Below are 17846 nucleotides of genomic sequence, written 5' to 3' on the forward strand. Positions count from 1 at the left end.
TTTTATTCAGATCGTTGTGTTTGTTTAGAACTGCTAGTATACTAAGAGTTCTACAATACACAAAAATAGTCCTCTTTCAAATAGCTTATCTCACCAAATGATAAATAACTTTTTTACAATAATTATCAGTTTTGTGTAAGCAGGTCTCAACATTGTCACTGCTACTAGTGTTTTTATAACTATACTTCTATGCTCTTCTGTCCTATACTTACTGAAATACACCTTGATTAGAATCACTTAATAAATTCATCTTATTGTGAATTTAACAATATATATTGCTAGAAAGGTAAATATTTAATGCCAGGGGTTCAAATGGGGGAACATGTAATAAAATGTACATCTAATAAAGGAGGTCTTTAAGCTTTTACTGTTATAACCCTCATCCTTCCCATATTCTCTTTCCTCTGTCATTTCTAGCTATGATTTGTGATGTAGGGACCAATCCTGCGATTGCTTTATCAGATGAATAAGCATTGTAACTTCAGTCATAAAGGGAAGGATAAGTTTTTATATTGACAGTAACTCAATGGGTAAGTCAAGCAGTGATATTATAAGGGATAATGTAGATGAACTTGGCAACAGAAGTTCTTCAGTTTGTGTCAGTGTGATGCATATGTGCCTGACATTTGATTTAATTTGAGTAGCGGTGTCATTTGGGGCCACACGTGCCATGTACCACCTTGTGCGCTGATATTAGGCTGTCATCCTCCCTCAGGTTCTGTCTTACCCACCCATGGCAATCAGATGGAACCTGGTGAGTGTCCATCCCACTATTTGTTCTCCAAGCATCAAACTCATCTAGAGAATTTTCATGAAGAAAAACCCTTCACCCTCCTTTATTTTATATGTTCCTGGGGGAGGGGGAACTCCAATACACTCTTCTCTGCAGTATGATGAGGCACCTCAAGCCAGCTCCCATGGCAGACTCTAAACCTTCAGGATTTAAAAGCTGTCTGAAATGCAATGGACTTGCTTCCTTAGTTGGTATAGACAATACCTTTCTGTCTGAGCCACATCGCCCTGTGTTCCGTATGTAAAACCTTCTTGCTGAGTACAAGTTGAGGGGGACACAGCTGAAACTACACTTACTCAAGCAATCGATGAGTGTCATCTCAGACCTGGGGAGACATCCACTTCCAAAAAACCCTACAGAAACAGTGAGCTCACCTGTACTGTCGGGGCAAACAGCCAGCGTACACATTGCAGAAATGATTGCAGTACTCAAGGAGGTGCCCATCATGAACCTTGTCTGTCACTCACCTCAGCAAGTCATTCAGACACTTGATTTGATGGGAGTATTGGGAGTCACTTCAAACAGATCAGGAGCTAATTTTGGGAGCAGCCTTGGACAAATTAGACATGGTTGCCCATGGCTATTCCATTCACTTATGTCTTATGAGAGCCAATCACAAAGTAGTGGCCTTGCTCTGTCTAGGAGCCATAGAAGACATTCCATGGGAGTCCAAGGGAAGAGACTTCCACTTCTGGTACTTTTTTTTTTCTGGAGAAGAAAGGAGGTCTTCATCTTATTCTTCACCTGAGTAGACTGAACAAATATATATACTGCTTCAGGTTCAGGCTGGTAAAGCTAGCTTCCATCATTTTGTCTCCTCTGGCTAAAGACTGGTTTGTGGCTCTCAACTTGCAAGACGTGCTTTCCTAAAGCCTTCCACCGACCTATCCCACTGGAAGTACTTGAGATTCACAGTAGAGCCAATACCAATACAAAGTACAGCCATTCAGAAACTCCACAACGCCAAAGGTCTTCACAAGATGCCTTGTGGTGGTAGTGGCCCACTTGAGAATACAAGACGTTCACATCTACCCTTACTTGGATGATCAGAGGCAGATTGCAGTGGAGGACAGCAGCAACCTGAGAATATGCTCTGCCTCTCTTCACCTGGTGAGGCCTCCTAGTGAACTGTGAAAATTTGTCACCCATTGCGGACAACAGAGTTAATAAGAGCCCTGATTCATTCCAGATCAGAAAATAACATTCCTCCCAGAGGACAGGTTCCAGTCATTACAAGCATTCATATCCCAGTTAATATCAGAACCAACTATAGCAGTACAGACATGCCTTGCAGTGTTAGACCACATGTTGGCATCTGCATAAATAACGGTGGTTGCCAGATTTCATTAGTGGCCACTTCAACTCTGGCTCAGATCTGTCTATTCTGTGGAGAGACATTGGATAGACAGGAAAGTTTTAGTCCCACAGTATGTCATTGCAGATCTGCCTTGGTGGCTAGTATCCACAAACACACACAAAAGGACGTTCTTTTCAGTTTCCTCCTCAAGAAAGACACTAAGCACAGGAGTGTCAGGGACAGGTTGGGGAGCTCATTTGGCCAAATGACAAGGCTGCACATGAGTGTCCTAGAGCTTAGCTATCAGATTGGCCTGTATGGTGTTACTACCTGAAGTGCAATTCTTCACAGACAACACATTACATTACAAAAGGGGCACTCACTTCTTGCCGCTTTGCCTGAAGGCCATCCAATTCTGAGTTGGCAACCAGTGACCAGTCACAATGGTTCTTGCATAGATCCATCACAGGAATAAAATGCCATTTTGGGGGATTCCCAGACTTGTCTTTGGTGGCAAACAATGCCAAGTGTCAGAACATTTGCTCTGTAGAAGGTTTGAGTCCAAGACCATTGCTGGATCCCTTCCTCCTGCCTGAAGCAGAGTCCTGCTTTACACCTTCCCACCAAATCCTAGTGTAATTTCCAATATCAGGAGAGAGAAGCCACCACCATTCTTGTAGCTCCATATTGGCTGATGATGTCTTGGCTGACAGATCTATTACAGGTGTCCAACCAGCCTCTGATCCAGCTACTGGATTGCCTGCACCTGATCTCATTGCATCACAGCCTGATGATTCATCCAGACAGTCATTCCACTGCTGGCCCACAAAATACTGATACAAAGTGGGAAAATATCTACCCCATATGTCTTGATATTGACAACCCTACATTGTCTGGACCTAGTCCCAGCCTCGATACCAAAGATCTTGGACTACTTATTGCATTTAAAACAGGCCAGCCTTTCATTTAGCACATTTAACGTCCACCTTGTAGCAATCTCAGCTTCCCATCTACTGTACTCTCATGCTCTGTCTTTTCTTGCCCTACAGTATCAAAATTTCTCACAGGGCTGTTATATATTTACATGCTGGTAAGAGAACGTACTGCTTGGGATCTCCTGAGGCTCATGATGCCTCCATTTGACCATTTCTCAGAATGCTCCATGAATCATGACACCCTGAAGACTGTTTTTCCTAGTGGCTGTCACTTCAGCACTTATGGCCGAATCTCCCTGTAAGACTTTCCATATGGGCTAGTTAGTGCTGAAGCCTCACTTGAAGTTCATTCCTAATGTGATTTCAGAAACTAATCGGTGATCCTACTAGTCTCCTTCCTGAAGCCACATTTGGCACTGGGAGAAAATAAATTAAACACACAAGGTAGGTATATTTAAGACTTTGTTTTTTTACCTTGAAAAGACTAAATCCTTCAGACTGTTGGCGTGTCTACTTTTAGACATAGCTGGGCATTCTAAAGAGCAAGCAATCTCATTTAAAAGGACATAAAAATGGATTACACAATGCATCTTGCAGTATTACCAGCTGGCTGGTCTACCTCTCCCTCTGAACATAAAGGCTCACTCTACCAGAGCAAAAGCAACATCCTCCACCTATGTCAGGAATGTTTCTGTATCAGAAATCTGTACAGTGGTGGCGTGAAGTAACCTAGGCCTGGTCTACACTGGGTGGGGGGAGGGATCGATCTAAGTTAGGTAACTTCAGCTATGTAAATAACATTGCTGAAGTCAACGTGCTTAGATCTACTCACCGCAGTATCTTCACTGTGATGAGTCGACTGCTGACGCTCCCTCTTCGACTCCGCCTGCGCCTCTTGGCCTGGTGGAATACAGGAGTTGACGGGAGAGCGCTCGGGGGGTCGATTTATTACATCTAGACTAGATGTGATAAATCGACCCCCCGCTGGATCGATCACTGCCTGCTGATTCGGTGGGTAGTATAGACATACCCCAGTGGCCTTTGTCAAACACTATGTCTTAAATATCAAGTTCCAGAAAGCAACATTGTTCAACTGATGCCATTAAAATGCCTCCTCCCATTGTCTTGAGGGGATACTGCTTTCCAGTTACCAAGAATGGTTTCCACACTGACATATACTTGAAGAAGAAAGAATGGCTACTTACCCTACAGTAACTGTGTGATTGTGTAAGGTGTTCTGGTTAGTGTGCGTCTCACAAAACACATCCAGTCCCACTTTTTGTAGTCTTCCGCTACCAAAAGCCTTGAATTGTCAGGGGACTGAGGGAAGGTTGCATCTGCTTTGCCTTTTCTGCCCTCACATGAAAGCCACATGTGTCAGTTGGGGCATGCTGTTAATTGGAAAAAACCTTGATTTTTGCGAGTGTGAGGTGTGTGTGCATCTACAGCGGGACCAACACATCTCAAAGATCCTGCTGTGTTTTTCCCCAAAGGCTGTGAAGTAGGGGTCATTCCGCTGCATGGGTTTTAGCAATGTAGATGAGTTTACCAGTGCTACCTTATGAAGCTGTGCTCCTCCAGGGCTCAATTTCTGGTGGCACAGAGGGATTTCTGAGAGATGCAGACCAGCAGAGTTCTGTAGGTTTTTGTATGAAAAGGAGAGGATTTGGGCTGAAATGAATTAAACCAATATTTGCAATGTAAAGAAAATGGACATGTGCACAGGTTGTGGAACTTTTGAGTTCTGTTTTCAAATGTGTTTGCAATTTTTAAGAAGGCATGAACATTTCAGTTCAGGTTTTCAAATTAAAATTAAAGCTGCGTTTCACTCCCTTCAGACAGATGGGTGGCTCTTGTGGAAGAGGGAGTGAATGCCAAACAAGACACCTGCTGAATACTTTACCAATTGGCAATTTTGTCAGTTACTCAAAAAAATAAGTTATTAATAGAATAAAACCTAATAATATGGCTAACTTTCCAACATACTACACTAGTTATGGAACTGTTTGTTTGTATGCAATTGGCTATGTGGTGTTCTTGGTACATGGCTTTAATTTACTTGATCTATGCCTCTGTGTTAACTCTAGCTCTGTTTTGTTTCAATTGAGACTGTGATCCTGATCTTGCAAAGTGATCTGCATGGTAACATGGAGACTCATTGTTCAGATGACTCTTCCCAGGATTGGATCTGTTTTAGTAGAGAAAGCATGATCTTCTGATTGAGGCACCGGACTGGGAAACAAAAGTTCTGGTCCATTCCTAGTTCCATCCGAGACCTTCTAGGTGACTTAGGCAAATCACTCAACCTGTCTGATCTCTCTTTCTTGATCTGTCAAATGGGGATGATGATGCTCAAATCACATGTATTGAAAGGCTAAATTTATTATCTGTTTTTAAAGATTATATTTTGATCAGTGCCATAGCAAAGCTTCTAAATAATAATAGTAAAAAACCTACACAAATTGTTTCTTTTATTTGACTTGAGTGTCTGGATTGAGATCAACAATACAAATGTACACATTTACTGAAGGTGAAAGTTGATAGTTTTTGAAGGTTATCTGCTAAAGAAAAAACTTCATGTGCTTCCATTTTTTCCTCCTCTTATGCTATATTAAGACGACCTGTCAAAAGTATGGGGGTTTTAAGACTTAAGGCCAAGATTTTCAAAAGTGCTAAGTGAGTTCAGGGGTCCACACTTTTGGGTATGCAAGTTCAAAATAACATTTAAGAGACCTGATTTTCAGAAAGTAGTTATAAAATTTGTGCCAAATGAAGTGTCTCAAGCTGAGCAATCAAAAATTAAGGCATCCAAAATCATTAGTCACTATTTAAAATCTCTCTCTCTCTCTCTCTCTCTCTCTCTCTCATTTTTTAACCTTAGAAATTTAGGTCTGAAATTCTATGGGCAACTGTGGTAGCTGTGGTGTCACATGTAAGATTAGCCTGATTAAGAGAGGATGTGATTTTTATTTAGGCTCTTTATTTTAACGCACATTTAACTGAAACACTTGGGAGAAGTGATCTCCTTGTTAAGGATTCAACACCTCCACCCCTCTAATTAAGGGCTCAGAATGCTCCTGATGCACGCATGAGTTTCTAAGAAAGACCTCCAGCAAACATTTCTAATACTTGGAGGTCTTGTCTAAATTGATTTTGTTTTTGTTTTGGGCTTTTTGCACAGATGTAGAAACACAGATTCAACTGTACTTGTGATACCCTTAGACCCTGGTAAAAAGCCCATTGAAGTCACTGTGGAGTCTTTCCACTCACATCTGTAGAATTTGGATCAGGCCTCTGGTGTAGACTTATTACATCAGTGCAGGTCCTCGGTGAATTCAGAGTCTCTGGTGTAGACTTACTGCAGCAGTGCAGCATGGCTGCACTAGGGGCTTGCACATGTGCAGTGACATCAGTGTAACTACATATCACAGCTAAGGTTTAAAGTACAAAACAAAAATGTCTAAAAGAACTTTGAGGCCCTTTTTGTATCTGAAAACTTCCCATTTCCCCTCCCTCCTTGCAGGTTACATTTAAATTCAGATGTTGAGATCAGCTGATATACAATGACAGCAGTTACGATGAAACTCCTTTGCTTAAGTACTATGACTGTAAAATACAAACTTTATTTTGGAATCTGCCTTCCGTTTGCTCTTAGATCCAGACTACCCTTAACATAGCTTCCTTATTTTCCTTCCTTAAAATATACGTATGAATTTCCTAAAACAAAAAAGGTACTTTATTATTTAATAACTCAGAAGCACAATATACTATTTTAAGTAATATTTTTACAGGAATGGGGCACTTCTTAAAGTGCATTCTTATCCTGTGGGTCAAAGTTTTACAGGGCTTGTGATGAGAGAAGTCCTCCACATTTCATCTGTTGATTATGGCTCATTACAGATGATAGATGACCTAGTGAACTTTAAAATTCCTGTTTGCTTGCAAAAAAGCAGTCCATCCCCCTTTTGATACTGCGAACCTTGAAATTCAGAGCCCACTTTTTATAATCATTACCTAACAGTATATCATGTAATAAGAGGAGAAATGATAATGTTGATGTGCTTTTCTTGTCAACGGCTTATGAAATTTTGAGTTGTCGTAGCCTTATCTTTTTCTAACAGGATTTCCTTTTCCTTTCTTATAGGCAAAACTCCTTCATGTACTTAACATGGCATCAAGACTTCATCAAAAAGTAAGTTCCTGTGAAAATATCCTTGCATTTAGATACACATAAAAAGTAACAGCATTACAAAAGAGTTCACATAACATAGTTTGTGTTTTTTCCCTTGTGTCCAGCAGTCAATGTTAAGAATTCAGTTGACAAGATTGATGCTGCATTGTAAATCTCTGTAGCTCTGTCATGGTTGGTAACAGGCATCAGTGGACCTTTCCCCATCACATATCTATCTTCTACAGAGCATAAACTAATAGGACAGTGCTGTATTTTTAGTGTAAAGTTTGCTGTTTTCTGCCCCTTTATAATTAGTACAGCCTTTATTACAGAATGTATATCTTTATTACAGAATAATTTTATGACTTTTTGGATGTTTTGTGCTTATGAGTTGAGAACAGCTCAGATGTTTAGGAAGATGGTTGTGTTTATGGGGAAAAGTAAGAAAACATGATAATGTAGCAGAAAATTCTGGACCTTTTTATGTGAAAATTTCTTATCTCCTAAAGATTAGTTAGTGAACATCTATTTACCGGTAATTCATGGAAAGTCTTTCCTTTTGTAGCCAGTGCTAATGTTGCTAATGACTTTATTCTTCAAATCACCAAGAAGACTTTCAGTAATGAATGACCACAAGTAATAAATACTATTTTTGCACTGTGCATATTACTTCTGTGGCAGGATTAATATCATTCCTCATAAGATGTAACATTTAGTAAAATCAAATGTACGTAGGTAATCCTGGTACTGCTGCCAACCTCTGACACCATATAAAAATGTCTAAATAAAATAGTGGCAGATATCCCATAGCTTCAGTCTGGTTTACATGGTGTAATATAATGTATTTGGAATAGTGTATTTCCATCTTGTGTACTCTGCAGTGGAAATACCTTTTTTTGTTAGTGTAAAATCAGTGTCACTCTTTCTAGACCCTTTTCAATGATTTACTTTTAATTTTTAAAAAGTGAAATAGTTTGATACATGGAAAAAATCAAGAAACGTGATTTGTTGTGTTTCGTGATTGATTTTTCTTTCTAAACCATCTTTGTGTTTTTAACATATTTCTGCAGTATATTTGTGTGTACACTTACTTCCTGAAAACACATCCTGTAGCAGATATTTTAGGGTTAATCGCAGAGAAATATTATTCATTTTCAAACAACTGGGGGACTTTTTAAAGGAATCACTAGTTCAATCTCATTCACAGCTAGACATGATATAGCAGGCAAACTAAATGAAACTAATAATTATTTATGGTCTATTTAACCTTTTCATTTCCCCACTTACTTTCATTAGTTGTTGGATGGGATTTCTCTTGATATCTGAGGAGGCAGAATGCTAAAACTAAAATAAATTCAGACTCTCCTGATTTGATATAATATAGGGAGAATGATTTTGGCTAGGACTGTGTGAAGACATAATAGCAGATAGTAGTATAATGTTGACTCCTTTCTTTTGTTCCGCATGCAATAAAATTGTACATTGTAGCATATTCCGTTTCATTAATTAGAATTAGAGATATTTTTAATTAGGCTTGAAAGGATTAGATTTTTACTGGTTAAATGTCAGCAAACATTGATTTCACCATTCACACATTGACAAACAGGAATTTCAATAGATGATGATAGAAATTTACAGACAGGCAAGGTAAGAAAAATGCTGCTTGGAAACTTGTTAGAGTTTGATTTAAGGATATTTTATTTGTATATTTTGATGTGATGTGATGTTGACAATTTGTGTGTTAATGGGTATAAAGCTTTAACTTTATAAATCTGAACATCTGCTGTCCTTAAATAATTGTCTGACCTCCCCCCATAATTTCCTGCAACTATGGAAAATTGAAACTGATAAAAATAAAACAGTTCTTAAAATAAATATTGATATCAGTCAAAATTATGAAAAAACAAAAATTGAATTCTGCCAAGCCTATTTATAATGTATAATTGGTTTAACATATTATTCTGACAAGTTAAACCACATGTTAGAGTGACAGAAGACATGAATCTGAAATAGGTGGTAACTGACTGTTTAAAAAAAAGACTGTGCATGATTCGCTGAACAGTTTTACAGGAGCATATAGTTTGCTGAAACTGAGAGAATGATTTCTGAAAAAAACCAGATATAAAGATGAGTGTTTACCAAAATCATTGTATTTGCACCACAACTTAACATGTAAGCCTTGATCCTGCAAGGGCCTTGTGCAGTGTCCATCATGGGAGTACAAGGCTGCTGGCGTCTAATGCAAGTGTGTGCTCAGGCTGTGTATAAGTGTAAATGCCCCAGGCATGATCCTGTGAACTGAGAGGAAGTAATTCTCAGGAAAGTGAAGTGCCTGCTCCTTTATACTTGAGAGTATGGTTAAAAAATATGTTGTCCGAGAATGAGTTTTTCTGAAGAAGCTTGGGTTTAAGTATAAACATCAGTATGCAAACAAGGTAGTATTTTTTTCCTGTGTGGCCATAGTCTGGCTGCTAGGATTCAGAAACTTAGTAGCCACTAACCATGCAGACCTTCTTGTTTTAATCATAACATTAACTGGATTCTTTTGGGCTCCATGCCCTACTTATGATGAATTATTCTGTATTTATACACACAGTACTCATACCCCTATAGTGCAGAATCAAAACCACAATATTAATGTGAATCTTCCTGTATCACCTCTTGTTAGGGCAGGAATACAATGTGTTCCCATAACAGATAATTTATTTGCCATTTTGTTACATATAGCTCTGTCTGATATATATTTTGAGTCTGTCTGTATCTTTGTTTGTTGGTAACCTTTGTTGGTTTTTGCACACAGTTACATTAGGTGTTTCATTTATATTTAAAACTGTTCATATTACTCACTTTACAGCTGATTGTTGCAATGAAGTCATATTTGTTTATGAGCAAATTCCAGGTTCCCCACTCTCTTTTTAGTTTAAAAGGGAACACATTTAATGGTTTTGCTCATATTGCTTGCATTTGTTTTTTTATTATTATTTTCCAGCTCCTGCTCTTCAGGTGTAGCTATTTTAGTGTTATGAAAAATGATGGATGATGTAGGAAAGTTTCTTTTGAAGCACTTCTGATATTGTGCAATGCACCTGGGGGTCAGCTACACTTGACTGATGCATGATTTATCCGATGTCCCTGCCACTTTCTGAGATAAAGCTGCTATTTTATCAAAAATGCCAGCAAGTGTGATTTAGAGTTTATACGCCTCCTCTTTCAAATAATTGCTCTGATTACTTTCTGGCATGGCAATAAAATGATAAAGGTAATTGCACACAAATGTGAGATAGCACCAAAATACAATAAAATTAACCTGAATTAGCTTGACTTGTCGATGAGAAGTATTTATGAAATGTATTTTTGCAATAAGGGAGACTGATATTATAGCTGGAAGGTGAGTTATTGCTTTAATGTAATACTGTTTGAAATTTTAAAAAAGAGACTGTTACAGTTGAGGGTGATTGTGCTTTTGAAATTAAGTTGAAGTGATTCTTATAATTGGCAGCAATAATGCATTGTGAAGGTAATATCTTTTATTGTGTTCTGCCTAGTTACATTATCACTTATTTAGCTGACTTTGGCTTTTCAGAGAATGCAAAAAACAGCAGATTTGGAATTTTGTGGATTATGATAATAAAAATTATGAAATGTTACCTGATATTAAATTCACTCCTTACCTCTTGGATTAGAGAACAAAAATGAAAATAAATCTAAGAAGCAGTACATTTCATCTGGTGTACCAATACCTGGTAAAATTCTTCTCTCTTCTTCTCCTTGCAGATACAATAAGTTCATATGTATGTCTATGTGCATAGCTTAACTGTGTAACAGAGGGTATACTTAAATTATATGCTTACTCTCTTTGTAAATGGGTGTGCATATGTATACCCATACAGAATTGTTATGATAGTTAAAATTTGTATTTGCTTCGTTTAAAAATATAACCAGTTCTTAAATGTAATATTTATACCACTTTTACAGTAACTCTTGATGGCATCGTATGGAAAGCTTAATGTTCATTGCCTATAGTACTTCAGATTTTTCACTGGATTATATATTTGTCTACAAAACAAAACAAAAAAAACCCAGAGGTTCTTTGCTTCCTTCTGTGTAATGTTTTCCTATCTACTGTATCTAGATACAAGATATTTTACTTATAAAAATTATTTATTAAATAGCTAAAAGGATATTGTTGTGGAAATTCAATTGATAAAATACTTCCCCTGATTGTTTTATATTACTGCACTGACACTTAGTGTTTTTCTTGTCATTACCTGGCAGTAAAATTCCATGTTTTTATTCCATATAATGGCACAGTTAAGCCCTAATGTGATGCAGCTACTATGAGCAACAAACCATGGGACTGGAATCTCCCAACCAGCCCTTTCCTTCCTGTTCTGCACTCTTTACGCCCCGCAACCTCCAACAAAAAAACCCCAACAAAATAAGATGGAAAAAAAAAACAGCAAAAAAAAACCCCAAGACAAAACAGCAGCTCAGTGTGCTGGTTCATTTTATTTTGACTTCTGTTGAGTGTGTATATCAAACATACTTAGCTAGGAGTTTGCCAGCTTGAGGGCCTCTGCTGAGTTGCTGATTGAATCTGTTGTGGCAATGAATTGAGAGAAGTGTAGGCAGGTTGGTATAAATTAAAACAAATACTTTCCATTAGATGTTTAAGGTACAGTAACAAATGACCATAGCTGATTAAAGCACAAGTGTAATTTTCTGGTTTTGCTATGCAATGCTTATTATTACTTTCTGTTTCTGGATGGTCTCAAGATGTAAAGGGTAGTCTAGTTTCAAAGACAGGAATAAAAAAGTCTTCATCTGAAAGAACAGGATATGCTTCTCTTACACGTGCAGATGGATCTAAAAACCATCTTCTGTCTCAGCCATGCAACTGCGTCAGCCACAAAAGATCTACAGCACACCCAGTCTGTGGAACTAGCATAATGGTGGGTGCACTCCCTGACGCAGTCCTTCCAGTTGACTTCTACCAACACACTACCGTGTAGTCTAGGTTGAACCTCAGCATGCACGGTCTTGTTTGAGCTCCACTCTTTTCAACACTGGGTCAGCCAGCTTCATTTCATGTGAGACAGGGACATAGGGTTGGTTGTTGAATGGCTATGGTTTCTTTAGCACGCTGATATTTCCCTACTAACTTATTTGGTGATGTCAAGCACATTTTGACTAGGAGGGGTAAAAAAAATAGAAACCTGTGGTATGCTCATGAGAGCCCTGAGGGTCAGATGAGCAGTTTTGCTAAACTATATTTCAAGATCTCTACCACTTGAGATCTCTCTCAGAGTAGCAGAACCACTCACTTATGTCCATTGAACCGATGATAGGAACTGCATATGTGTCAGCAACACTTCCATGATCTATGGCAGTGGTCTCCAAAGTGGGGTGCGCAAGAAGATCTTTGGAGGTGTGCGGCAGGAGGAGCGTATTTTTTTTTCTTTATCCGGCGGGAGTCTGAGTATTTTTTTTGTTTTTGCTTTGGCAGTTCGGGAGGGAGTCTGAGCTTTTTTGTTGTGTTTTTTTGTTTGTTTGTTTCTGCAAAAATGGTAGAGCCAGTGCAGCAGGGGGTGCGTGCTCAAAACATTTTTACTGATAGGAGTGCGTGATCAAAAAAGTTTGGAGACCATTGGTCTATGGCATAAGTTCATAAACTGTGCTTTGTCAACCACTTTGTCTCTGGAGAAATGGCTGGTCACATGGTGCTGTCTCGCCTTGTTTCCATTTACTAATTTGCATTTCAAAATTAAAAATGCGTACTTTTAGTATTACTTTTCCATATTTGCAGTTGCTTGAGTTGCCACAGGGATGTTAAAGCTTGGTGAATGTGGGATGAAGTGGTTCATGAGTAAGGCTATGAGTCAGTAATGAAGGTCACGTATTCTGTGATTTTTATGAGACTTCCATGAGTTCCTGAAGTTTCCAATAATTGAGCTCCATGGCAGCAGGGCTCAGGCTTCAGTAACTCCATGATTTATTGTTTGTTGCCTCTGTCCTGTCCATGACGTTTAATAAACATACCCGTGCCAAAATCTGGCCTTACTCATGAAACACTGTTAAGATATGGTTAACACTGGAAAAAGTGTGACTCCTGATGTATATTATGAAAAGCCTTAATATAGCAAAGAATCAGCAATGGACACTTGCCTCCCTTTCCATCACGAGGTAGAAGTCACAATCCAGTGCTATGTATGTCTCCTGCTGTAGTCTGAAACCTGATTGGGAGGGGTTAAAGAAATCTGAGGATTCTAATTCCCACCGGAATGGCACCACAACTGTCTCACCCAGCTTTCCTAAGAAAGATTGCATTTGGGTTAACAGTTAGCAAGACTGTTAATATCAAAGAATGGCTTTCTGAGCAGAGGCTAATCAGAATGAGAGAAAATAGTGATTCAGACCTGGGTTCATGCTTAGACTATGAAAACAGGGATAGCAGCATCTGCCCATTTTTCTACTTCATGATTCTCATACTCCTATTTTGGAAATGTTAAGCACTCATTATTACATACCAAGTCTAAATATTGTAATACCCCTGGCTCATATGCCTAAGAAGGAGTCCAGTTTTAAGTCTCTGCTTCATTTCTCATTCTGATTTTCTGAAATAAATATTTCATAGTCAAGGATCTTGTATTTTTTAGAGAAATCCCATTCAAAATGCTTTATTCGATCAGTGATTAAAATGATTTCATTTTAAATGACTAAAATAACAGTTAAATTGCAAAAGATCTTGGTGCCAGAAAAAGAAACAATAGTGTTTTTTGTTGGAATGCATGTATTTGCTTCCACAGAAGGAAAATATATTTTTCACTACTTCAATTGTAAAGATAATGTTGTCCTTTCTAGACCATGTCTGTGCCTGCAATGTAAGGCAAATAAGAGAGATTGCATGAATTTCTGATTCATGGGCAGGATACTGAGAGAAAGAGAGAAAGTATGCCACGTTTTAATGTAGCTAAAACTGATATTAATGGTCAAATACTCTGGAAGCTATTGAATGCATGAAATAGAATTGGTATGTTTCAACTGTGCCAGAGATGGGAAGCATGTTGCAAATCCGAAACAGCTGTGCTTTATGGAGCCTGCATCTGCCCTAATGGATGGACACTTGTGGGAAGAATGGTCCAGCTGAGATACAGGATAGATCCATGACATCACATATTTCAGCTCGACTGTCCTGCATAAGGAGCTATAATAGCCACAGAGGGGAATGCAGCGATAGCTGTGAAGGCTCTGTGGCCTTGTGGGGAAGAACCTACCTTCACATCCTCACAACCAGAGCTGTGCCATTCATAGTCCATATTCTTGGGCTATCCTCTTCATTATCTGTGAATTTCAGGTGCGCACCAATGAATTAAACCTTTAGGGTTTTTTAAATATAACCCTTAACGTTCTTGTAATTTAGTTTAGTTATGTCTATACTATGGGGACTATACTAGTACAGCTGTGTCAGCATAGCTGTGAGGCATAACCCTGCAGTATAGACATAGCCTATGTCAGAAAAGCATTCTTTCATTAACAAAACTGTCTAACTGAGGGTTAGGTCAGCATTACTAGGTCGGTAAGGGGTGTGTGTGTGTGTGTATTTGTGCCCTTGACCAGCATAGCAATGTCGATCTAACTTCTAAATATAGACCAAATTATGTGCCAAAGGTTGCTTATCCCTGCTATATACTAATACAAGGAAAAATTCTAAAATTGGTATGCCAGTACAATAATGTATGCTTTTTATATATGCTTGAAGAAAAGACTCCCTTATATGATCAAAATATCTGATCTAGTGAAGAATGGATTTGTGATTTTAAAAACAAAACATCTAGTTCCCTTAGAAATTAAATAAAGAAAAAATATAGTTTAAGACAATAAGAAAGCCTTGTCAAATGTATTGAAAGCTTTGCACATGACAGACCAAGAGAACTCCTTGCCTGCCAACACAACTGACTGAAGATTTTGCCAAAGAGCCAGAGGCCTCTACCACTTGGAAATAAATGTTTATAGCTTGGCATTTTGGGTCTTTTGATTACTACCCAAAGAGGATTAGTAGCATAATATGATGGGACAACAGAAGCTTACTTTGTTCCCTTTGATATTTTTTTTGTGCAAAATTAACTTTTTTGTTAAATTATTTAAAAGCTTTAGAAAATGGGTGTTGTGTTTTATGTATGTGTGGGGTCAATGAGCCATATACATTAGAATTCAGTGGATGGCTTGTGTAGGGAGTGTAGGCTCATGGGAAGGCCGAGATGGAGAATGACTGTAATGGCAGTTGTCTTTTCTTTTTTTTTTCTTTTTTTTTTTCTAAATCTAATCCTTTCGACACTGGTATTAGTTCCTGGGAAGGTAAAATAAATGTGGAAGTGCTTAAGATTTGACATTTCACTCCTAAGTTCCACTAGCCAAGAAACAAGAATGCAGCATGTGTTTTCACATCATCTGAAATTACAGGTTTGGCTTAACAAACAATGTTGGATTTACTTAGTAGACCAGTGTGAATATTAGCAAAACGTTGGGGAAAATCAAAGGGCTCTGTGTTTGTAATGGATATAAGACTTGAAACCTTTGGTTCTAGATTTCAGAAAATAGCAAATTAACAACACAGATTATGATCAATAGGCAGTGCTTTCTGTATGAAAATCTTGAAGATTGCAGTTGTGTGAGAAATTGAATTGATCTAGGAGGTAAGTTTAGATAGGTCTTCTGAAAGCATGATGGGTGAAGCCAAACATTTTTTTTCAATGATTATGCACTTGTGGAAACACAGAATTTTTAACTTGGCTATGTTCTACATTCTATACACTGAGAAGGCTAATTAGGCAACACTTTGTATGGCACATGATTAGTGTGGAACATATCTTAGAGTAACTTTCTGTGTTCAAAAATCTTGATCTGGATTACAATTCTGTTCAACAACTGAAAGGCATGTATTACAGCTTCACTGAGAACAAAGTATATAGGCCTGCAATATATTGTTTTGTTCTGCTAACCTGAAGGTTTGCTGTGGATATCAATTGTACCATGTGTATTTCTTTTTCCGATAGATATTGTGGGATTTCTAAAATAGGAGATTTATCCGCAGATTTTTTTTTGGAGAGGGGAAGGAATGACTTGATATGGGTACAGGGGGCCTCCACTGTGCCCATGGTGTGATGACAACACAATATTCATTAATATTTGTGGAGCACTCAGACACTATGGTGAAAAGTACTGTAGAAAATCCCATGAGGAAATTGTTAATTCTGTCTTTAGAGAAAAGTTTGAATAGTGTGCAGTGCAATTAATAAGGCCTTGAGTCACACGGTGAACAATTGAATAGCTGTTCATTCAGTGAACACCGTCCATTCTGTATGGAAAGAAGTGGACTAGACTGAAGAACTCAAAATCTGAATGTGGATGAAGCTTGGAATTACTATAAGTCAAAGTTGCAGAAGCCATCTGAAGCCTGCATCCCAAGCAAGGGGAAAAAATTCGTAGGAAAGGATTGCAGACTGAACTGGATGAACAAGCATTGTAAAGAGATTATTAAGAGAGAGCAGAAAGTAGGGATGTAAAATGTTAAACCTGCCTTAACGGTTAACCCCATGACCGGCCCCAGTGGCCCTGCACCTGCCCCAGCCATACTGGGCGCAGTCACAGTGGCCCTAGCCACTTAATCAGTTAACCATTTAAACAATTAAAAATATTTTAACTTTTTTTAAACTACATTTAAATCCCTTGCAGAAAGCATACAAGGAATGGAAGAATCCATCGATCAGCGAGGCAAGCGATCTGTTGGAGGTCAGAAAGCATAGGGAAAAAGTGAGAATTACTAAAACCCTAGCAGAGTTGGACCTTGCAAAAGAATTTTAAAACCAATAATAAAAAGTTCTTTAGCCATATAAATAATAAGAAAACAAGGAAAGAAGTGGGACCATTAAGCACTGAGGATGAGGTGAAGATTAAAGATGATCTAGGCATGTCCCAACACTTAAATACTTTACCTCAGATTTTAATAAGGGTATTGATAAGGTTAGGGGTAGTGGCAGCGTGTTAGTGGAAACGAGGATATGGAAGAAGAAATTGCCATATCCAAGATGGAAGTCAAACTCAGACAGCTTATTGGGACCCAGTCAGTGGGCTTGGATATTGCAAACAAGGATTTTTAATGAATGTGTAAATTTGGGGCTATTACTCAATGACTGGAAAACTGCAAATATAGTACCTATTTTAAGGGGGGGAAGACGAACTGGGAAACCACAGGCCATTAGTTTAACCTCAATTGTATGCAAGGTCTTGAAACAAATTTTGAAAGAGAAAGTAGTTCAACACATAGAGGTAAATGGTAATTGGGATAAAATACAATATGGTTTTACAAAAGGTAGATCGTGCCAGACCAACATGATCTTTGTCTTTTTGTCTAAAAAATCATTAATCTTCTCAAAGACAATGCAGTAGATCTAATCCACCTGGATTTCAATAAGGCATTTGATACAGTTCTACATGGGAAAGTATTAGTTAAATTGGAGAAAATGGGGATTGATATGAGAACTGAAAGGTGGATAAGAAACTGATTGATTAAAAGGAAGACTATAGTAAGTCACTAATGGAGTTCCTCAAGGATCAGTCTTTAACATTTTCATTTGTAACCTTGGCACAAAA

At 38.2% G+C, this 17846-nt stretch overlaps 1 protein-coding gene across 4 annotated transcripts in view; it reads left to right on the forward strand.

The window, feature by feature from the left end:
* MGMT (O-6-methylguanine-DNA methyltransferase) overlaps positions 1 to 17846 on the forward strand; it is a 324659-nt gene that overhangs the window by 18666 nt on the left and 288147 nt on the right. For all 4 annotated transcript variants that reach the window (XM_030568947.1, XM_030568945.1, XM_030568948.1 and 1 more), the window contains exon 2: positions 7170 to 7217. In XM_030568947.1, coding sequence (XP_030424807.1) covers positions 7194 to 7217 — 24 coding nt within the window. In that variant the 5' untranslated portion in view covers positions 7170 to 7193. The remainder of the gene's footprint in view (positions 1 to 7169; positions 7218 to 17846) is intronic.

The sequence above is a fragment of the Gopherus evgoodei genome, chromosome 7, assembly GCF_007399415.2.
Source record: "Gopherus evgoodei ecotype Sinaloan lineage chromosome 7, rGopEvg1_v1.p, whole genome shotgun sequence".
Lineage (NCBI taxonomy): Eukaryota > Metazoa > Chordata > Testudines > Testudinidae > Gopherus > Gopherus evgoodei.